Genomic DNA, 24,297 nt, shown 5'->3' with positions numbered 1-24,297 from the left:
GCTGGGCTATGTCTGATCATTTGCCAAAAATTGTTTGTTTTCTGCCTGCTCCAACTGGGCTGATCTCTGCTCTGATGTCTGACACAGACAGTAACACCAGCACACTAAATTCCATTAGATGACATTGTAAGGGAATATTTCATTTCCCTTACTGAGCTGCATATATGTTCCATTTTAAGTAATAAAGTATTTAAATAACTTACTGGAAAAATAGGAAGACAGTTTTACAACAGTAAAACTCCTATAACACTATTTCTATGATACCTTTTTTCTGGGAAAATAAATGTTCAACTATAAATGTGCATCCATCTCAGATGTCCCCAGTCATCAACTCTAATGCACAGATCTGACTATTCTAACTTCCACTAAAATATCTCAGGTGACTGGTTTCACTGGAAAAAGTAATTCATTCCTCTACAAAGGACGAATACACCACTTGTTCATAGCAACAGTGACTCTTGGTTCTGAAAGCAGTGGAATTCTCTGGTGGTTCAGTGATGCAGTTGGAATTATTGTCAAGAGAAACAAATGTACAAAGTCAGTAAAACTGTGAGTTTGCGAAGCTTTTACCTGGAGCTTAAATCCTGAACAAACAGCTGACAGTATTGCTAGTAATAACACTTTGAAGAACTAGGAAATAGGATCACTGACGTTAAGAAACACATAGCCTGGATGGAGTTAATATTTATAATGAATCGTTTTCTTGGATACTGCGTGCTTGTAGCATTTCAATCTGTTGAACAATATATTGGACAAAATATGCTTTTACAGAATATTGATCATTGAAAATATTCTCAAAAATCCTTCTGCAGCAGATCATACCTCCTAAAGAATCCTGGATGAATATGCAACTCTTGAGAAATGACTCCCAAATATATAATTAGTAGTTTTTAAAAAAACTTGCTAAGTTTTCTGGAATAGATCCCTGAAGCACAGCATGCAGATAATAGAGGCTGTAGGAACAGCCGCCTGCTTTGTTCTCTGGCAGATTAATTTCTGCAGTGAGTACCAAGAGAGCGGGCTGGGGAGTGGTTGGGTGTAAGATACTGTATGACTCATGTTTCAGGGCCCTGCAAAGAACTGTCTTGCTGTTGCTGCTACTGCACAGTGTGTAAAGGCTTTTGTGGCTGCAGATTCTTTTTCACTCTTTGACCAGTCTTTTCAGATGGACAGAGGGACGAGACACTAGCAGAGCCTTGACAAATCTCCATGGTTTGCATCCTCCACGTGGTCCCCTGGCAAAGCACTTGGCAGGGTCTGCACCATTTGTTCCTCTAAGCTGAGCATCCTGATGCTGAGCAGGGGGTAGATGTGGTCTCTTAGGTTGCAAGCCTGGAGAATTAATAGGAAAACAAGAAGAACCTGACCCAAAGTTTGTTTGTTTTTTAATTTTTTTTTTTAGTCCATTTTCATTGATTTCAATGGACTGTGAGTCAGATCCATACTGCCTGTTACATGGTATGTTGGCCCAGGGACTTACAAGACTGCAGATATTTCTTCTCTTGAAGTCATCGGCCAAGACATTCACATCAATCATGGATTTTATTGAAACTGCAATTAAAACAAGTCAGGCTTAATGCCTGCTGAAATCCTTAGAATTCGTATACAGGTGAACGTGGAGGGAAAGGCACAAGCACAGCCATCCTCCCAAGCAAAACTGAAAACAGAACTGTGTATATAATTGAACAGCATGTGAATATTAATGCACAAAATCCTCTGAGTCCCTAGTTCCCTGATGCAATTATTTTCTATTCACATTAATTGTTCCTAACAGATGACATTAATGACTTTGAGTTAAAATGTGTGCAGAGGAGGCCTTCAGAAGATCAATGCTGGTTAAAAATAGGGTCACTTTTGCAGTCATTCAAGCAAGGTGTAACAGCTCGTAAATAAAACAACATTAACATGTTGATTGATTTATAAATGTTAATTTTGTAGTTCATTTTTATGCTTTTTTCCTGAAGCCTGTCAAACTCTATGGATAATGGTGGGACTCGTTCATTTGTCATTGTTGCGCGTGAAGTAATGATAAGTTGCAAAACAGTGACTAGAAGAAAAAGTAGAGTTTGTTTTGGATGAAGAATGATCTGTTCTCCAGACAGGAAGTCTTGGACTAAGTAAGCACAAAGAGCAATGTTTCAACTTGGAACAAATCCTCTTTTACCTCGGGGTCTTCATTTCCCTTGAAATTGAACAGCAGAGTTTGGAATTTTAAAAATGCTGATCTGCTGCATATTTGACAAATGCTTATGCTTTGCTCGTTCCCTTCTGCCCCCCCAGAAACTCCATTCACGCATCTTAGACCTCTCTTCTGGGGATTTGCTTTCAGAAGTAGAACGGAACAGAAGCCTGATGCAAGCTCGAAGTGCTGATGCTCAGATTCACGTGAGTGTTTGTGCTGTCCTTGTACCCCTCATTTGGAACCTCCTTTTTGCCTCTGAAGTCTGATGCCAGGGATGAGCCATAAAGCTGATCTCTGAATTGAAACCCTGTTGAGACAGATAACAATACTTCTACTTCCTTCTGTTCTCTGAAATTCAATATTGTGTCCTCAGTTGATATAGTAAGCAGATAGTGTCACTGTGTGCAAAAAAGCGTAAATCTTAGCAATGTCCCCAGTACACCTTTTTGGCTATTGATTACATCTCAGAATCTCTGAGAAATGGTCAAGGAGCTTTTTATTAAAGCCCATGCACCGTATTATTCATTCTACTTTTATGATATATTATGTATGAACTTTTAAAAATTCATGGGCTCTGCATTTTTTTTTCAGACAGAGTTAGCTTTGTGCTTATTTGGCAAAACGTTAGCCAGCGTGGCTTTCATGTTTCATTGTCAAAGAGAAAAGCAGCTTAAAAAACAAAAGTCACATAGAGGGAAACAAAGAGTACAAGAACAGAACATTGAACCTGTTTGTGCCTTTGATCTTGAAGTATAGTAGTGTCAACAAAAATGTAATCTCCTTTGTAATACATACTTTAATGAAAAGGCATTGTTTCAAAGGTTCACAAAAATGCTAACTACCCTTTGCATTACATTTAATTAAGCCTTCAGGTTAGGCTTTTCTAATATAGAGTTTTGTGTCTTTAATGGTCTGATTCTTTCAATTTTCTGTGATTTCTAGTGAAAATTACGTTTTTAAGCAATAATACTACATTCAGGCCTTTTTACTCTAATTTCATTAAAGGTAATGACTAAAGAATCATGATTACAAAAAATTAAAATTTCACCATGTTAGTTAATAAACCCATGTGCAAGTTAAATGTATTTAATTAATGCATCATAAACATGCTATTCAAAATACTCTCTTGGATAATTTAGAGAATAAAGGCAAATTGCAGGAGAAAATTCCACTCTTGTGAGAGATCTGAATGCAATCTAGAAATTGAGTAGATATCCTACTTCAGAACCTGGAGTGACATGATGTTTTTGTCACATTTTCTCCTCTCTAAAACATTAAAGATGATTACAGTAATACACTGTTCTTTTGCTTTTGCTTAGGCATCTCCATTTTTTTCATTGCTGAAACTGTAGGACTATATGCCTTTCTCCTCTCTTAGGTGCAAAGGAAACAAAGTGAGGGGAAGGAGAGGCTCAGACTAGCTGAAGATGACAGGAAGGCAGTACTTGTCATTAGGCTCTTTTCTCCTACAGGAGACTCTTAAAGGAAAGGATTTACAGGCATCCTTCCCTTAAACACTATGATGGCTGGGACATAGGCCAGTATGAGGGGCAGGAATTTGACATGGCATGTTTTTCCAATGCAACAGCTGAAATGCAATGAAATAGCCAGAACAAGCAGATGCTGCCATTGGCCTCTGCACAGTCACCCTTACCGGGAATGGCGCCGTCACAGCTGAGGAAGCTGACGAGAGAGGGTCTCCCATGGGAACCACCATGTCAGAAATAAAGACTAATTTCTCTCAACAAAGCAAAAAAGTCTGCTTCAGAGCCAAAGAAACAGACATCAGCCTGCCTCTGATGCTGAAAGATGTATTCTTCCCAGAGCCAGTGGATTTAAAGGCTATTCCTTCTGCATCCATTTGACTTCCTAGGAGAACATACACCAATAACTCCCAGAGGTGAAATGTACTCTTGCTGCCTCTAAGTGATTTTTCCCATTCATAGCTTTTGCCTGTGACAAAGAATAATGATTTGCCCTGTAGTTAGGTTTGTCAAAAACAGAACATTATGATGTCAGTTGAGCAATGAACAGCTGTACTGATGAACTCCTCAGCAGTAAAAATTCTGCTCTCTCTCATTCAGCTGAAAAAAGATTCAACCCTAGTATTAATGAATGGGAGGACATGGGGGAATAAATGGAAGAAATTAGCAGAAGGCAAAAAAAACATGTCACCGTATGAGAAGTGCCTACAAACCAAGCGTTGTTCCAGAGATTTGCATGTACACCATGTCTGCGGTGTACACACTTTTGATAATTGTCCTATGGGTTCAATAAATTCAGATTTCTTGTTTCTTCCTGAATGTAAAGGTAAATTCTTCATTAAGCAAAATTAATTTCAGGTATATCTACATAAAAAAACCCAATCAATATCGTTTCAGCTTTCAATAAATATTGCTTCAGCTTGCCTTAATGAAATCCAAAGGAAAGTTTTATGAAACAGTCATAGAATAATAGAATCATTTATGTTGAAAAAGACCCTTAAGACCATCAAATCCAGTCATTAACCCACCACTGGGTGGAAAGGTCCTTTAGGATCATTGAGTCCAACTATTAACCCAGCACTGCCAAGTCCACCACTAAACCACGTCCCCAGGTGCCACATCTGCGCATCTTTTACATCCCTCCAGTGATGGTGACTCAACTACTTCCCTGCTCCAACGCTTGACAACTCTTTTGGTGAAGGAATTTTTCCTAATATCCAATCTAAACCTCCCCTGGCACAACTCGACGCTGTTTTCTCTTGTCCTATCAGTTTCCACTTGGGAGAAGAGACCCACCCTCACCTCTCTACAACCTTTTTTCATGTAGTCATGTCTGGTGTTTCTGGTAATTAAAAAGATGTCTGATTCTGTAAGGAAACTGGAGAATAGCACAACAGAATAGTGCAAGCACTTAACATTAAAGAAGCTCAAACGCTGTTAGGCACAAGAGTATTAGTTCGAAAACAAATTAAAGGCATCCCAGATACTCCTACAGAGGTTTAATATTTTACCTAAAGTGCTATCTACTCTTCATTACTCTCTTCCTCAAAGCTGGCACTTAGTCACAGTCAGCTGAAATTGCATTTGGAGAGGGGCGATAACTACACAAGTACTAAAGGCAGCCATAAAGTGTCAATAAATTGCATAAGCAAGAGGCTTCAGCTGTCTGCAAGCGACACAAAGATGGATTGTCCTACGTCAGAGAGTTTCTTAGACAAAGCTTTGAACTAGATAGGAAACCAAAATTAGACTGTAATGGAGAGATTCCATTCTCAGTGGAAATTCTGCTCAGGATACTAAATTAATTTACCTTGTCCATGGTATACAGCCTCATCTGTTAAATTGTGGGGCTATAATGCAGTTGTCAAGATGTACTTGTATTCTTATAACTTTGTTTTCTGTATCTTACCAGAGCACGCTGCTTATGTATAGAGCATAATTCAAATAGAATAATCTTTAGCAAAAGAAGAGCAGAATACTAGTTCAAGAATAAAGAAGAAAACATTGAGGAAATGAAATTGTTAGCAATTTTTGATTTAGTTCTCTGTATTAAATTTACCAGATGCTATCAGTGTAAGAGGAAGGTGTCAGTGGCTTACTTGCTTTTTCTTTACCATACTTAATCAAGGGGAATTTAAACGATCTTTTTCCACCCACAAGATATTTCTATTTCTTCTCATATTTTAGGATTGCCAGCAGAATGTGAAATCCAGTATACCTGTCTTGAAATGCCAGAGTCAATTAAATGTGACAGGTTCTAGTCGCCTGTATCCCCGGAGCAGCTGCAGCAGCAGTGAACTCTCCCTCTCAAGTGCTTGCAGTGAATATTCCAGTGGTTCCTCCTACACTTGGAATGATGGAAAGACATGCAGCAGAAGGGTAAATCAAATTAATTTTCTTAATTTATTAGCTTAAGTTAGTCTGAAACAAGATTAAAGGAAAAGCTGCCTATTTCAGAAATTTTTTTTCACTTTCTTCTCTCTTTTATATTGAAAACAGTTGCCGCTAAACTCAGTAAAAGCTCTCACTGCAATATCTCCATCCCTGTCACTCCCCCCCACTTAATTTTTTTAGCAATTCCTTTGTCACTCCAGTTTGCTTAGTCTCCTCATTAATTCTGAAATTTACTGTGTCTTTCATAGTCCAAATTGCTCTTCTTCTTTATCTTAATCCTTCCATTCATATTGTTCTTTCTACAGGTTTTAAATGCACTGCAGCCTTCACACCCCTATGAAATCCTTTATTAAAAAGGAACTTTGCTCTTAATAGCAATGGATGAAATGTAATGTCCTTATGCAACTCCTATATCTCTTTACCAATATGGTAACGCTTTTATTGACAGCACTTGTGAGTAATGTGTGAGCTTTATTTTGTTTCAACAGTCATCCATGAGATGGGATAAAAGAATAAGCATCGGTTCCTCGCTCCCAAGCAACCTCTCGAGTCCTGCCGATGATCTACCTCCAACTCGTGTCAAGGAAAACCACATCTTAGAAGGGCTGAAGAAATTACAGAAGCAAAAAATATTACTTGAATCACCGTCAGTAATATCAAAATGGGGTTACAAAGATTGCATGAACTCTAATGAAGGAATATATTCCCCTGGAGTTAAATGTGGTGACCATAATGAACAGACTCATTGTAAGCCAATGGAAATGGAAAGTATTTGCATTGAACATAACAAAACTTTCTCTTATGATTCAGATTCACATGATGATGCAGATGATGACTCTTCCTCCTTACTGTTGCTGCAGGAATTACCAAGCAAAGACTGCAGGACCTATTGTAACAAATTAACTCATAGCATTTCTGACAGTCTCTTTGACTGGGATCCTAATAGGAAACATTTTCCAGAAAGAAATTCATATTTTAATTCAAAGGAAAGACCTGAAAAATTGACTAGTTTTGTCAGTGGATTTCAGGGAGAAGTAAAATCATGCACCAGAACAAAGCTGCCTGAGTTACAGTTAAATCAAAGCCATGCTAATATAGGCTGGAAAGACCTTAATTTTCAGCTTTCAGATACTGATGACAATGAAGTCTTGGATGAACTGCATATAGAAAGCAGCGATGAGAAAAGTCCATCAGATTTATTAGCAACTCCCTTTACTGAGAAGTGCACAAAGGCCTCTGACGTGCTCAAAGTCACGGAGAATTCTCAGTTTGTATCTACTGACAAAGAGGAAAACCAGATACCTGTTCACTCAGACATTAGGCCGAAGACATGTAATTTCATTAAACAACAAAAGGTTATAAAAAAGACCTCCTCTGAAGAGTGCATTACAGTAATATTTGATGCTGAGGATGGTGAGCCTATTGAATTCAGCTCACATCAAACTGGAGTTGTCACTGTAACAAGAAATGAGATTTCAATCAACCAGCCACAAACTATGTCCAGTGCAGAATACACTGAACTTACACCTCAGGGAATAACTGATTTGCAGACAGGAACCAATGCTAGGAACTACACTGCTTTAGAAAGACCAGAAGAAGAAAATGAGAAAAATAATCTTGAAGATAATACAGGGAATAAAAATACAGTTGTCTCTATGACCTGCAGTGAATCTTCATGCTGTAGAAGAGTGACACTGCAAAGTACTTCACGACAAAAACTAGTGAAGCCAGTGTATGATGCATCATACAAGGCCAATTCAAGCTCCACTGTGCATGCAGGAATCAGTCAAAAGCCAAATGTAACTAAAATACCCAGCAGAGGTAAATTTTCTCCACAAAAAACTGTGATCTCAGAGAGTGGGGAGACACCTGTAGCCCTATCGGTGGGCCCCACAGCCCTTGAAAAATCACCTGCTCTGCCACCTGTAAAGCTTTCAAGATTCAAAAAGGCGCAAAGTCCACCTCGTCATTTTGACTCAAAAGTTGACTTTCAGGTTCCAAAGCCCCCTGCCCATCCCCTGCCTGACTTGAAACGTCCAGGCAGAGGCGACGGGTCAAAGTATCCAAAGAGTCAGAGTCCAGCATCACCACTGTTGCCTCAGCACCTTAAAGAGCCAAGTAACTATGGAGAACCTCCAACCAGAGACTTTCATTGTGATTTAGCAACTGTAGAAGCCCGATCTCCATCCCCACCCCTTCCTCCGGGCAGGTCAACATCCCTGTTGATTCGGCCTAATTATGCTCATTCTCCACCTATAGCAGTAAAGTTAGGAGGAGCTGGTCCCACTGAAACAACGAAAAATATACTGAAATCATCACCATTAAAAGGAACTATGAACTCTGGCTTTCACAATCAATCTAGTTATGAAATGAAAGCAAAAAATGTATCTTCTGGGGCCAAAATTGAATTATCTTACCTTCAAGAAAATGCAGAAGGAATTATGCAAAATAAATGCACATCTCAACAATCCCATAGTGCATGCAAAGGACTTTCCAAAGTTTCCACAAAGCAAGTCTGCCTAAAAAACCCTAATCAGCTGGGTCTCCACAGGAATCGTGACTATTCCAGCACAGATTTTCAAACAGCCAGGTCCTTTTCTCTAGGTTGTCCGTCACTGGAAACAACTTCTTCACAAGACACATATTCCAGGAAAAAAAGTACTTCCACTGACAGTGGGGTGGATCAGCAACAAAAGATGCCAAACATTCTCCCCACAACTCCTCAAGGTCATACAACCAGCACAAGTGAGCCTTTACTATCTCAGGTAAACAAATCCCCGCCAACATTGTTTCGTGCCAGTGATCCTGCACACGCTACTCAAAACTCTAACGAGAAAGGAATGAAAACCCGTCTTCCTGTAGGACTGAAATTATTTGTCAAATCTCCCCAGCTTCTCCGCAAGAGCTCTACTGTACCGGGGAAGCAGGAAAAAGACAGCATAAATGCAGCTTCCAAAAGTAATGTGAGTTCAAGTCAATACAAGCAAAGTGAATCTGTATGTGTAACCACCAGAGGTGCAGCATATGCTGAATTAAAAGACTCTAAGTCTGATACTGAAGTAAAAAATAATTTTACTGTGGGACTTAGCACGGATACAGCATCACCTCATTCACATGAAAACTGCAGCTTGATGGTAGACAGAGTAGATGGATTAGAAAACAGATTAGTTAAGAGATCTGTTTCTTCTAGCAACAAGTCGCACTTGAAGCCAGCTCTGGGCATGAATGGAGCAAAAGCTCGTAGTCAGAGTTTTAGCATTCAAACAGGGGAGAAGCCGTCTGCCCCTCTGACAGAAGGTCTCGGAAAAGTGCGGACTCAAATTATTACAAACACTTCTGACAGAGGAAATTCTCTAACCAGGCAGAACTCAGCCACGGAAGGACTTCAAATCAAGGCTATTCCTGGGTCAGCAGTGACACCAGAGACTCTTTTATATACTACTAAACCCACAGAAAATTCTTATCCTAGACAAGGTTCTCTGGGAAATATGAGTAGTTGCAATAGCCAGCATGGAAGCCCGAGCAAACTGCCCTTCAAATCATCTTCAAAAGTAGACTTGTTTCATAACACTTCAAAATGTGATGGAAACAAACCATTTTCTCAGAAAGATGCACGCAGCCGATCTATGCAGAGCGAGAGGAGCACTGAAAGTTTTAAACACGAAGCTCTAAGTAAGAAAAGTGTTCTGTCAGCAGAATTGGAGTTAGAAACATCAGCTACTGTATCTTCTAAACAAATTTTGTCCTTTCAAAGCTTCGATGGAATAAAATATCCTCATAAACTGGAAGCAACAAAATCACAAAGGCAGCAAATGTCTTTAAAATTAGCAGAAGCCTCTGAGAAGGTTAATGATGTTTTGAGTTCACCATCTCTGCAACCTACAATAGAGGAGAAAGTCATGTTGTGCATCCAAGAAAATGTGCAAAAGGGTCAGGGACAAACCAAATCTCCCACTGTGGAGACTAAACAAAAGACTGGGCCCTCTATAGCAAGTTGGTTTGGTTTTCGAAAGAGTAAGCTCCCAGCACTGAGTAGCAGAAAAACTGATGTTCCTAAAACTAAGGTAGAAAAAAAGGATGCAAAAGTTTCAGGGTTTGGAATTAAACAGGCAAAATTAGAGAGAAGAAAAGAAAAAAAGAAAACTGAACAACACTGTGAAATAGAAAATGAAATTAACAGGAAAACAGACAATGGTGACATTTTAGCCATGGAGAGCAAAATTATGAAACCTTCCCAAGACTCCACCGGTGAGATTGATTGTGAACAAGTCAGAGGTTCGACTGAAGCTACGTACTCACCAAAAGACAGTTTTGTGAAAGAGCTTTTAAACAGGTAAAACTCCGGAACACAAATTGATATGTATTGATGTACTTACAGCTTTACAGATGCCCAGATGCTAAGTTCAATGTATGTTCCTTTTATAGTAAGAATGCACAGTAGCAATCAGTAGGTACACAGTTGGGACTTTAATCTCTACAGGAAAAAAAGCATTAATAATGAGATGATAATTTTGTTCATGTTACTTTGTTAACCAAACCACTGGTCTTTGAAATTAAAGAATGGCGAGTTACATCCAAGTTGATAAAAATTCAAATTCCAGAAATCAAGAATCTAGGTAGATGGTATGTAAAGATAGTGGATTATAAGGTACATGTTTTAATATATTCTATCTTCCTCTATTGTAACCAGCAAGCATTTATTTGGTAACTAGTCAGAATTAATTACATTTCTAGCTACCACAACCTTTGGTCACAGAAGAACTTAGCAATTGTTATACTGCGTTTTCACGTTTGCCCCACAGCAGTTCCAAATATAATATAAATCATTATATGTGAAAGGCTAAATTGATATACTACCTGAAATTGCAAGTGACAGGTTTGATCAAGGCTGGTTAGAAACATTTATCACTCAAAGGTCTAGAGACAGAAAGATACAGAGGGGTTACTTTAAACATTAAAGGAATGGGAAAGTAGAGTGATTGAAGAAGGGCAATGTAATTTATCAGAGGAATCACTCTCTACCTGCAGAGTTGATAAGAAAGCAGCTCAGCAGACAGAAAGTGGATCAAATAATGTTTCCTACAGGAGTGTGTCGAAGGGCAGCTCCCAGGGCTCCTCTCTTCATGGCAACTCTATCAGCTCTCAAGGAAACCACAAGAAAAACAGCAACACAAAAGCTGATATGGAAATGCAGAATCAGACCCTGGTAAGTGCTTTAGTACATGAAAACATTATTACCTTCTTTTTAACTTTTGGATGTGTTTCCTATCGCCAGTACAGGCAAACAGGATAACAATTGTTTATATATAAGATAGAAAGATTTTGTGTAGCTAGAGAATTGTGAATTAATACAAAAGCTGGCAACTTGACTATAGGCCACATTATACAGCTAGTCATGAAGATCCTACTGCTTCTGCTGGCAATTCAATTCCAATGGAGATATATGAACAACGATGTTATAATCATACTGTAGTAGAGTGAAGTAATAGGACCATTCTCTTTTTTTTTTAGTTTTTTTCCCCTTTCCCTGAAAATTGCATGCCAGTGTTAAGCATTCCTCTGAACATTATAGAAGTCGTTAAGGCTGAGAAGAGCACTACTGATAGGGAAAAGGCAAAGTATTTGACCATGTTTGGGAATATTTGTCACTTAAGAGGGAGCATTCAAAAGCAAAAACATACATTTGACCTGCATCTCTCTTTGTGCCGTTAAAAATCTCCCTGTTGATGCCCTGTAGTTAGTCTTATACCTCAATAAGATACTAACTGTACCTGATAATTTAATTTACCCAGAGAGTAGGAATGTTGCAATTTAGAAGAAAAATAATTTTATTTTCTGTTAGCTGCTAGATTCTGGTTGTGGAAAGGTTGTGTGACTAGCTTTACTGCACTGGGAAGTGTTCACAGAGAGTCTAGGACTGTAACTTGAAGTCAGGCTGGATGCGTGCCCTTCCTTGTGAAGCTTCTATTAATTAACCTTAGAATTTAATGAGCAATTTCTTGCCTAGCAAGGTCCTTTCCCATGATATTTCAAAGTCCAGGCACCAGGAGAACAGAGATGCTTTAACTCAATAGCATTCTTTTCTCATTCCTGATAGCTGTCTTGACCATATTATAATGACGATTATTAACCATAATCACAATTTTAACAAAAATTCTTGAAACTTTTGCCAAATATAATGCTTAATATGAAGCTCAGGCTATTACTTTTGTTGTTCTGACAGAACTGAGTTACTGAAGTGCAGCACATACAACTATTTCCTCTGAGAGAATTTGAAACACAAATTCTTTTCGATGTGTTGCAAAAACATTGCAAAAAGCTTCATAATGGGAACTGGAGAAACTCTTAGCTTAGTACTGATGTTTAGGATGCATCCCATATGGGGTTTCAAATTCAGGCAAATGTGGGGATTTTTACTTTAATACAGATGTCTTTCCTAAGAACATCTGCAAGGTCATTTTTTAAAACTTAGACGGAACATATGCAAAATGAATGTGTTTGAAAACTTTCCTCCTGACTCCTGTCGTAACATCTCTTCTTTGAAAATGTAGATGCCTCCTGCATTATAAAACCACAAATTATAAGCATATCTAAGGCTGTCCTTGTAGTGTCACTGAAAGGAAAGAGAGAGAATGAAAGTCTGGAAATGTGCAATATGCAGGAAATTCAATCCAACTGATCTAGAACTTTGATAGCAAAGCACAGCCCCTTATCAGAGCCACTCAGTTTAACTATGCCCCATTTAATATGGTCCTGACAGCTTAGGGTATATCTTCACTGTACAGAAGTAAAAAAACCTCTACACATTGCTTCTACAATTTCTTTCTAACTTATTATTTTCTAATGCTGCAATAATTTGCTGTGCTTTTTGTCTGTCACTTTGTGAAGTCTTTTTAGCTTCTTCAGTAATAGTCTTTTAAGTATATCTTCAAGAAACACACTTCATTTTATGAGGGAACTACAAAGCTTGTCCTTACTGTACACAAACAATAGAGACATGCTAATTATACTATTTAGTTTTTAAGGACATATTAGTCATAGGGAAAAGGTATTACCTCTGCTATACCATACACTCTTTTGTTAGCTGGGAAACAAAGTATTTTTATATGTTTTTGTAGATTAATTTACATTATATGCTTCATTTTTTTGAGTTTCATATTGTGTTTATTGTGGCACTTCATTCCTGAAAGAAATATCTAGTGCCAAAAGACCGAGGACATCTAGAATAGTGAGATTTAAAAATGTGCTTACAGTTATTAATGTTAACTTATGAAAGAGATATACCTTAAGATTCCTCAATATGTGATATTTCATCTTGTCCTTCAAACTTCTAAAAGAAAAACGGTGGAAAGTCTTTAAATTCAAAGTCCATGCATCTTATTACTATCATTTTCAGTTATTCTTTGGTGTCTGCTCACTTTGAAGCAGATTGCAAAGGACTGGGAGATAGATAGCTGTGACTGAAAACAGTTGCATGCAGTAGAAAGGCCTGTTGTGCATTTTTTTGCTCATAAAAAGACAAAATTAATGATTTTAGAGAAAAAAGCATAAATCTTTCGAGAAGCCCTAAACTAGGAAGATTTCTTTTATTTTTTTGAACAATGCAAAGTGCATTCAGTCGTACAGTTCAGTGCGGAAGGTGCTGTATTTCAAAATTGCATCTCAGATATATACTGCTTTAAATCCTGGCCAGAACATTTTTAACATTAATTTTTCTAGCAAGTTTTTCCTTTAAAACCTATTTAATTTTTGATGATTAAATCACTTTTCTTATGATATGCCAGGTAAAGACTTGAGGCACTATTATGCCATAACATATGCACCAATTACCTCTGATTTCTGTTCATGCAAAGAATGTTATTGCTGGACTGCCACTGAATTTATGGAAAAAGCAATGTTCCACCAGTGGTGGCCTTGTGCATTCACCTTCAGAGGGATACACTTCCCGTTAGCGTTCATCAAAAAAGCACTTTACTCTAAAGGCCAGCCAACAGAAATACATAATACTTTAGCCTACAACAAGGATATTCCACATTCTCCAGTACTTTTTCATGTCCTTGGCTGGAGCTTTAGGTGAGAAACAATCATTTTTGTGCTGTGCTGCTTCATTTCATTTTTGTGATTTTATTACAGCCCTCTGTAATATAGAAAAGCCATGGGCTTTGCTTTGTGAGGTGGAAGCATGGCACCAAAATCAAGACACCAGGAGTTTTGTGTAGCACTCTGTGTCTGCAGTCTGTGTGTTTGGGGAGTACCCAGAGATCTATCGCAATATTGTGAAATGTCACAGCAGCAGCCAAGCGCAGTCTGCAAATGTGAGAAACTGCTCTACCCGAAATTTGATGCCAAATGATCACTTGCCTCCTCATTTTCCATAGCCTGAAGAGCATCATTTCAGAAGACAAAAAAAGATGTAATCAAATCTGTAGGATTAAAATATTGTAAATGCACTTTTTTAAATCTAGAGAGCAAGTCTATCATGTCTTCCTTAGGCTGGTCACAGGAGGTCAATAGGGCTACTTGTGTAAGCCAGACAAGCAGAATATATGCTATGATCGAAGATATGTCATGCAAATTATGATAAATTCTACTGGTTTAGATTACAGAACATATTTAATGTTATTGTGAATGTGCTGTGAGTAGCTTAAAACAGCAGAGAGTGATTAGCAAATAATTTAAGATCTCTGAGATATTGAAAGTTATTGTTTTTCATAGTGCTGGCTTTCCCCTTCTCATCACCCTGAAAGTATCTCTGTTCCTGTTTGATTTATGTAGCATGGCAGAAAAATATGTCTCTGGCTCTGAATTATGGCCTCTGATGGCATGTAATGGAGGGGGATTTCACTATATGCTAGGGAGGCACTCAGATTATCTGTACACTTGGGAAATAGGAGTGCAGAAGAACAGAACAAAAATACATCTTCATCTGAAAAACTAGAATATCTAGGGGGTTTGAATAGTACAAACTTAAATATCACATACAGGCTCTTAGAGTGCACTGCATTCTTAAATGAAGTTTTTCTCTCTGTTTAGCTAATAAATGCTTTTAAACAGAGGTGGAAATAAAAATGCTGAAGTTCAGTTGCAAACTAAAGAGATACCATACCACATATCAAGTTCACTTTTTTTTAACATCTGAAACATGTCATTTCCAGAGAGAAGCAAAAGGTCAGGAGAACTGAGGTTTTTTGGTGGGGTTTTTTTGTTTGTTTGTTTTTTAATGTAGAAAAAGACCTTTTCTTTTGAAGAATTGCATTTTGCAAGGGTATTTTTGATGGCTGCATATTGTGACTTTGAATGAAATTAAAGTTGCTATCCTCAGATATCATTCATAGAATGGGACGGTTTATATACTTCCACTCATAGCTGCCCTGTAACTTTGGTTTATTTCTGAAAAATATTCTGTAGTTATTGTGAAGCAACATAAACAGAGTCACAGATGTTCTTCACTTTTGTTGTTGCACTATGTACAGGCTAAAGTAGTCACAGAAAACCTGCAAGAAGAAGAGGAGGACACCATGACAAGGACTACATGTCAGAGTCATGTGATAGGTACAAAATTATATTTTACACTGGATTTTATTGCTGTCAGTTCTTGGAAAAAGGCATGTTTAATTCTCATTACTTTATTTGTTTGCCCACTAATGTCAGCTTTAGCCTTCATTTAGCTCTGTTACTGGATAGCCATATTTCACCAACTATGTAACAGATGAGTACATACCATTGCCATTGTGGATCGATGCAATGCTTGAATGCTTGCCAGAAGGGCCTTGGAGTCTGCTTATGAAAGATCATTTCAGCCTCTAAAACTAGTGGGTGACACATAGTGGCTTAATTAGAGGGTTGGCATGATACTTTCAGTGGGAGTAATACTGATATACTCTGTCATCTGGCCCTGAATTAGTAAAAATCCGATTAAAATTCTGAATAGCAGAGTAATCACTGTGATAAATTGATCTGAAGGAGTAGCAAACAGGTGTCTGTTCAGAAGGACTTAAAGCTTTTACTGAAAATAAGGTTGCCTTTTCTCTAAACTTTTCAGAAGGGTGGCACCATTCACCCTGCTTTGTGATTGGCATGTGCTAATTTTTAATCTCAGGACATGTGAAAATATCTAATGGGCAATGGAGAACAAAACAGAAGTCTGTTTGAGGTTTTTGTTAGAGCAGTATGTCATTAATATAAAGAAGTGACTCTGAACAGAAAAGATTCTCCTTTAGAGAGTTCCCTTCCTAGAAAGAGACTGCAGCAATAGTTAAAATCTAATTCCATGGTTTCAGGACACTCTTAAGTGATTTTTCTAGCCAGAATCTCATTCATTTCACAAATACTGTCAACCCAGCAAATGAGGCTGTACAGATGTATCATGTTGAAACACATTTCTCTTTGGAATATTAGGAAAATGTTTGCATGCTTTATTGACTTGTACATCCTTTCCAGTCCCAAATTCAGCCAAATAAACTCTGGCTGTCTTGCCTGAAGGAAAGATCCCTAAAGTCTTCCCTCTCTATGAACCCAACCAGAATCTGGCTCCATTACAGCAACTAAATAACAAGAACTTTGAACATCGCAGTGTAAGACTCTGAGAGGATTCTGTGAGTTGGTAGGCACTAGCCCTGAAAATAGAAATCTGTGCTTCTCACTCTGTAAATAAAGAATTTACTTTCTGTTATTAGACATTGACCAGCAGATATTAACTCACTTAAAATGGTTCAGAATTATTTTTCCTCATACTAAAATAATTATTTTGCCTCCATCAAATTGTCAAAACTTTAATTTTTAATTACGTGAAATGTTTCCATTTAATTTTTTGATCTAGATACTGAAAATTAAAATCAACTATTTGCAGCGGGTTTTTTTCTTAAAATATTTTGGTGCTTCCTTGTGGTACATCAGTGTAATTGGTGGTTGTGGCTGGGACCAAGCTGCTATATATTTTGATACTTAACTTTGTAATATATCATGTAACAGGTCCTTTTGAGGGTGTTAATATTTTGGTCCTCCCACAGGCACCAAATCTGAGTCTCTGATGGGACATAGTGGTTATGAAATAGGTTGGTTGTCATTCCCCAAAATGAGACTTCAGTTGTGCCTTGGGTTCACAAGGCTCTCTGTTGGCTGGGAAAGGTCATCCCTGTGGACAGCCTTCCTGTCCACCAAAATCTTTTTTTCCAAAGAAAATAAATAGCTTTTTCTTCACCTTTTTAAGGGCTGATGACATGGATAAAGTTACAGGTATCTCTGTGGCCCAGACCTATACAAGTCCACAGTAAGTAGTGCTACAGAGAAGCCAGGCAGTGCTGCCCTTAGGAAATTCCTATAATTCCTACGAAGACCTTTCCATTCATATAATTTAGCTTAATTTTACCAGTTGCAAAAGCATCTTCTTCTCTCTACACAATGCCAGTTCTTAAATGCTCAGCACAGGATGGCCAGCTACCCCTATTCTGCCTTGTCAATCCATCTAGAATAACTCAATGAGTTTGAGGATCTAGTTGGTAATGGGAAACATTATGTGCGATAGGTGGTATTGGCACAGCAGAAATAATAGAAGTCTAAGCAAATTTATTAACATTTTAACAATGAATCCTAATGCAGAATGTGCCGGTCATTACTTATTTCAGTAGGACAAGCTCAAGCCTATGAAATTAGAAGCATGGATCCGAGTGTACCTCCTGAATACTCCTATATCAGTGTCATGCTGTGTTTAATTTCACTCTCATCAGGCTAGGTTTTATCTTGCGTTGGTATTTTTGCTACTGTATATCTGTATTGTTCTTTTTGGATAGCGAGCATTTCTAGATCTTGTTCAGATTCTTTTAAAATTCCTTGATAGAGGTTCTGGCATTTTTCTGATACAAAGGTTTTCATAGAAAGATACTGATTATTTTTACTGCTGAAACTCTTTACAGCTTTCAGAAACATTCATTTGGAACATTTACCCCTTCAGCTTGCCATTTTTAGTCAAAAGCATACACAAGGAAGAACTTTTGAAGATTATAAAGAACTTGTTGGTGTGGAGGATTACCCGAGATGTAAAAGATCCAAATTTGGCTTGCTTTGTTATCAGCTTCTGATCTTCTGTTCTCAGAAGGAAAAGGGAATAATACAGGAAGGATGGCTCTGTAAATGCTGTGCCTCACTGCTGTCAGGCACATGACAATGAGCCAGGTCCTTAGTCTGATCAAAGGGGTCAGTTCATGTCTTGGTGGAGGCTTTTGGTCAGTTGTTTTTGTGCAACAATTTCACAGTGTTGGAGGTTCTTCCAGAACAGGAACTTCTTAGAAATCTTGAAAATTTCAGTGGGCTGTAAATTAATTTCTAACTGGATTTGTCATCATCATAAACAGTTGTTTTATAGAATCATAGAGTCATCATAGAATGGTTTGGGTTGGAAGGGACCTTTAATATAATTTTGTTCCAACCCCCCTGCCATTAACAGGGATGCCTTCCACTAGACCAGGTTGCTCCAAGCCCCATCCAACCTGGCCTTGAACACCTCCAGGGATGGGGCAGCCACAGCTTCTCTGGGCAACCTGTGCCAGTGCCTCATCACCCTTAAAGAATTTCTTTCTAATATCTATTCTAAATCTACCCTCCATCAGGTCAAGGCCATTCTCCCTTATTTTAAGAAAACAAAGTTCACTTTGGGTTTTTAGCTGTTCTTTAATGAGTTTATTCTACTGGGTTTGTTCAAAACTGTTAACAAACTTAGAGCTGAACAAATTTATAACTAAACAGTCTTCTAGGTTGGTATCATGTAAGACAATGCTGGTTCATCATGTTCTAATAATGAAATACTTCTGGGTGTGTTAACCGGAAAATGTGCAAAATTGCAGTTCCTAGGGTTTTAATGTGTTGTCAATTGTTGATCTAAACAAATTTAAGTATTTTGCTGATTTTTTTGATTTGCTAAATTGAAAGAAAGCACGAATGCCTAGTTATATATAATTTCCCTCCTCATATACCTGTATCTCAGAAACATATGAACATTTCTATATGAAGCAGTCATTTATATTGTGCTATACTGTACTTCAACATATATTTAAAACATTTTGAAAGTTTTAAAGAACATGTTACACTCTGGATACCTTTGCTGTACTATCAATGAGGAAGTCAAATGCAGCCCTGGCAGCACAGATGCTACCAGTGCTCCCACCCCCACAGACAGCAGACCTAGAAATCCATGAGGAGTGTCACTTTCAGGATCATTCATCTTCAGAGCTCTTTTCTCAAGCCCTTTGCAGTAAAGTAGTTGGGTTTTGAAAGAGGGATGATGTGGAAAATGCTAAAGTACCTAGTAAGGGGAAGGACATAATAAAAGGGTTGACTTTCTCTTCATTTCATGAGACTCCCCAGCTCAGACAGGTACAGCAGGGTCTCCAAATATTCCTATATATAAAATTCTTGTATTGAATATAAAGATGATGCGTCAAGCTCCTGACAGTATTGTTCCCATGTAAACATAAAAAAGCCTTTATTTTACAAAGGAAAAGAATTCTTTTTCCTTCAAGACACTGCAAGTGTCATTGTTTGTCTTGAATTTTCCTATTGTCACAAAGGCCAAAAAACTCACAAGACAGTTACAGATGACACATAGAGAATGTAATAATTGGACATCTTGAGAAGAATAAAGCATTTGTTAAAAAGTTCAATGCTTCATTTTTCAAGTACTGTTTCAAATTAGCAGCTACTCCTAGAAAAGTATGATTGCATAATTATAATGCATTAAGAGTTTTCATTGATAAACAGCTTCAAGGGAAAAGACAAAAATCCACGGCACAAGCAAACAAATGCTAATTACTGAAGAATTCATTCTTGCAGACAACTTCACATGGGAATACTATGGTATGCAATAAGAGTATTTTTGGATAGACACAAATTAATAGGTTATTTTCTTTCTGGTAATATATCTCTAATGAATAGGAAATTTAGTCATAATTAATCATATCATTTTTCAGTGTTGATATGAACCTATACTGAGGCTGAAGTGAAAGACCGAACGTGCCATTTTCTCAGACATCAAAACTTAGGTGATTTACCAAACCCCATGTTTGGAAGCTGCATGATGATAATTTTTCTGGGTTCAGTTTCTTTTCTCTTTGTTACCCCATATGGGTGACAAATTCTCTAGAGGAGCAAATCAGCATGGAATATGCTTTTTGCTAATTATATGCTTAAGCTTCACACAAAACATAATCTCAGCATAAGGCTGATGAGAAGTGTCTGAGAAGGTTTCAAGTCTATTCTTAAATTCATACTCAGGTTTCAATACAAAGAAAGAGTATTTTTTGTCACAGATATTTCTATGTGTGAATATGATTATTCACCATAGTGGATTTCCAGCAGTCATTCCATCCTTAGCAACCTAAGTGAATCAAACAAACTCTTCTGGTCTAAAGCACCAAAATTCAGGGAGTACATGAAAGCATGGATAGATTTTCTGAAGGAATTGTTTTATTGAACTGGAATGTTTTTGATTTCAAATGTTATATTTAATATGTCACTGATTGAGCTAAAAGGGTAGATTCATTGTTTAATAAAAGCCTGTTGAGTTTTGACATCAAGGGTGCCACTGCAAGTAGTTTTTGTCCTCAAAATGACATCACTGGTAAAAATAAAATGTATTTTAACAATCTGAATAAACCATCAGTTTGCTTGAGCTTTGTACACTAGAGAGCAAATATTGATAACATGATAATTGGTAGTAGCGATCCAAAATACATCTGGGTACTGCCTGCTGAAGTTGTGTGGGGAGTTAATTCCCCGAGGCAGGTTGGGGTTAGAAGGATTCACAGTAGAAGGATTCACAGTTCTTGGAAAGAAATTACATAATTGATCCCTGATGTAACTGCATTGACCCCTGTTGTTTGTTTGGAGAATTTCAACTGAAATTCAGAGATGGGCAAAGGTTGTGAAGATAAATGTAGTCAGAATTTTTGAAACTTTGAAGAAAGACTTAAGACTAATTTTTGTCAACTTTCCATTAGAGGTCCAGGTCAGTTGCGAAAAATTGATTCATCCAACATTAAATGGAAAACTTGTAGATAATACAGAGAAAATGCCTGCAGAGACTTAAAAGTGTTTTAAAAGTCTCTAGCTAGATAGAGGGTTGGGCTTCCACACTATCAAAGCAACATTAAAAGTGCATTGTAGACTTTGCTGCTTTGTGCTAGAACAAAAACACACACTGAGGTCAAGGGATTCTTTTGTATCTCTGCTGTAGCCCATCGCTCGATTCCATTAAAGTTTTCGATAATCATCTGCCTTAAGGCAGGCTTTATCATCTTTCTTTCTGCTTTCCAAGAACAACCTTATAGAAGGGTTTTGCAGTGTAATTTAAAGGCAATCTGGTCAGAAAAAAAGGAGAAACTTTTTCTTTTTTTTAAGAAACTTTTGGGAGACTTGTCTTCTTTAGAGAGCATTTGGTTGAATCCCTCAGATGCCCAACGGTCCAAAAAGGAAGTGTTGTTGGTGTTTTATATGTTGCACTGCATTTTAAAATCCACCCCTTTAAGCTCTATATGCAGCAAAGTGATCAAACTACATTTTCAGTAGAAGCCAGGAATGTCCTTCACAGCAAGTTTTATAGGTAAGCTGCTAGCTATTTGATAGCAATTTTACAGATATACTGATAGCAAATGTAGGACATGTAATATGTTGTAGATGTGAGTAGGTTTGACTTAAAATGAAATGTCAGCATTACAATTATTTGTATCGAGGTATCAAATATTAAATATGATAGCCCTGTCTTTATATTGTGATATTGTTTTATTTAGCAACCACTAGCCATACTATGAAATTATATATATATGAAATAAAAAGGCACACTTCATGAGGAGAGTTTTCTGTGAGGGGTAGACCGCATTCTTTCTAGTGTCCCAGATAAATTTGTTTGTCTCTGATTCCTCTTTTCTTTCTGGTTCTTATGTGTGTTTTTCCCACAAATATACACATTTACTGCCAAGTGGTGGTCACTCTTTACTGCTTGTGCAACACCCCAGTATTGCCTCATTATCTGGGCCACCATACAGAGTCTACCTTTTTGTTTCCATACCCATAACCATTTCTAATCAACACTGTCTTTGCTCCAGTGTCGTCTGCCCTTTTTTCTCTTGGTTTCTTCCTGAAATCTAGATCTGAGGAACACTGGAACTGAGAAAGTAGGTTTCAGATTTCATTTTTGAAAGTGCAATTTAATGTACATACTCACAGTGCTCAGATATACAAATTATGCAGTGTCCTATTCCAAAGCTTGATGAAAACAATAGCAGTTTATCTGCTTGTTTAAATAAGCTTGCACCAAGCTTCCAGTAAGGGAAAAACACCAAACACCCCACCTCTGCTGAACCAAAGACTTGGTTTTATACACCATTATGTAAACTGTTAAAACTTTTGGTGTTCTTACTAGTGTATTAAGTAAACAGCTGTTGAATTCATGTTTTCTCATTCTTGGGGAATGGAAATAGATATGAAGGAAACGAGCCTGATTAATGTGGTAAATACATTAAGTTTGACATGCATCATCCTAAAACATGTCCATTAAGTCTGACATACTTGAGCAAACACATTTACATTAAGGAACCCTCAAAACCTGGAGACAGATTAGGTCTGTAATGAATTACTGAGATAAACGTAACAGGATAAGTGACAGAGGAAAGATGGTGAACAAATTGAACTGTATTACTGCCTGTGCATTCAGTAAAGAGAGGTGATCCTTATCACTGTGGAGAGGCAAAAGGATAATCCAGAAGTTACTTAAATGCCCGGCAAATCTTTGGACGCCTCTAATGCATTTAATGAAGAACAATATTCAACTGATAAAATGTCTTCTGACCACAAAATAAATCTTCTCTTGTCATGAAGTCTCAATGCCTGAGAAAACAACTTATCACTGTCAGTGTTAATTCCTTTCATCAAGCCATTGGTAGAAGTTGAGAAGAACCATTTAGCAATCATCTTATCACCGATATAGCAGTTGAATTATTCATTTACACACGATCAGATAAAGGAAAAATGTTTGCTATATCTTCCCCATCACCACCCAGCAAAGCTGTGGAGTACCTAGAAGTCTCCACATGTGAGGTTGCTGTCTGTAAAAGTCATCAAGGAAAACCAGTTATCACTGAATCTGTTTCCAATCTGGGTTTGTTCCTATTTCAAATCTGCAAAATGTTACGTTTTGATACAAGGTTTGATAAGCTATTAGATTTTTCATTAGTCCCCTATATGAGCAATGGTACAAGTACACATAAATTTGTTTGGATATCAGTAACAAAGCCATTTTCTAAAGCCCTGTGTGCATTTAGAAGCTGAGAGGTAGGTGTTAGATCTATAGGTGCTGGCTGTATTGCTCAGTAAGCCTGATTCCTAGGCTAGAGCCTTGAAATGAGAGTTACAAGGAGCAGGCAGCTTAAAAACATAACTTGCTATATCTAACCATCTTGGATGTTAATACAAAGGATTAGGTTCCCAATTGCTAAAACAATGATGAATTAATAAATTGTAAAATAAACCACTGGCCTCTAGCCAGGATCCAAACTTATTCAGAAAAAAACCCAAACCAAAACAAAAAAAGCCTCAAACCAAGATCACAATCTCCTTATGTATCATGGTCTCACTGTCCTCAGAATACTTGAGACAGAAGGTGTGTGTGAAAGCACACAAACCAAACTGATCTCAGTTGGGTAAAAAGCAGTTACATTTGTACTTTGACTTACCAAAATACCTCAGTCTTTTCCTCTAAGTTTATGCCACTTGATGCCTTCATGTAATATCCCCAAAGCATTTACATTTTTGATTTCATGGAGTTATCAAGCGCTCTTCTTCCCCTTTTGTACTTCAAAATCTGCATTTTCTGATCCTTCAACATGATTGAAATGACCTGTGTCTCTGGTTTGCTCACTTTTCTGAACCAGAGTAGCTAAAATGAGCCATCAATGAGGGGAAATCTTGTTTAATAACTAGTAGGCATTGCAAGAACAACTGACTGGGTTGTATGTAGAAACATACCTGTCGGTTGGAAGTCCTCCTGCTCAGACACTTCGTCAGAATGGAGAGACCTGAGACAGGAATGGCATTATGGGAGTTTGGGCCACTGGAAATGGGATTAATACTGTCTGCTGTACTGTGTTCTTGACTCATTTGGCATTTGGACATTTCCGCAGGGTTTAATTTTGAAATGATTGTCTGGAGGAGCCTATGATAATAGAGTGAAACTTTCTGTGTATTTTTCTA

At 37.7% G+C, this 24,297-nt stretch overlaps 1 protein-coding gene across 1 annotated transcript in view; it reads left to right on the top strand.

Annotated features, from left to right (window-relative positions):
* Positions 1-24,297, top strand: part of NCKAP5 (NCK associated protein 5) — a 372,817-nt gene that overhangs the window by 304,489 nt on the left and 44,031 nt on the right. Inside the window, exons 11-15 of the mRNA XM_017820947.1 lie at positions 2,281-2,385; positions 5,854-6,045; positions 6,549-10,393; positions 11,089-11,266; positions 15,534-15,612. Of these exons, the coding sequence (XP_017676436.1) occupies positions 2,281-2,385; positions 5,854-6,045; positions 6,549-10,393; positions 11,089-11,266; positions 15,534-15,612 (4,399 nt within the window). The remainder of the gene's footprint in view (positions 1-2,280; positions 2,386-5,853; positions 6,046-6,548; positions 10,394-11,088; positions 11,267-15,533; positions 15,613-24,297) is intronic.

Source organism: Lepidothrix coronata, unplaced genomic scaffold (genome assembly GCF_001604755.1).
Source record: "Lepidothrix coronata isolate B3197 unplaced genomic scaffold, Lepidothrix_coronata-1.0 Scaffold86, whole genome shotgun sequence".
Lineage (NCBI taxonomy): Eukaryota > Metazoa > Chordata > Aves > Passeriformes > Pipridae > Lepidothrix > Lepidothrix coronata.
This window is presented reverse-complemented; position numbering and strand designations above follow the sequence as displayed.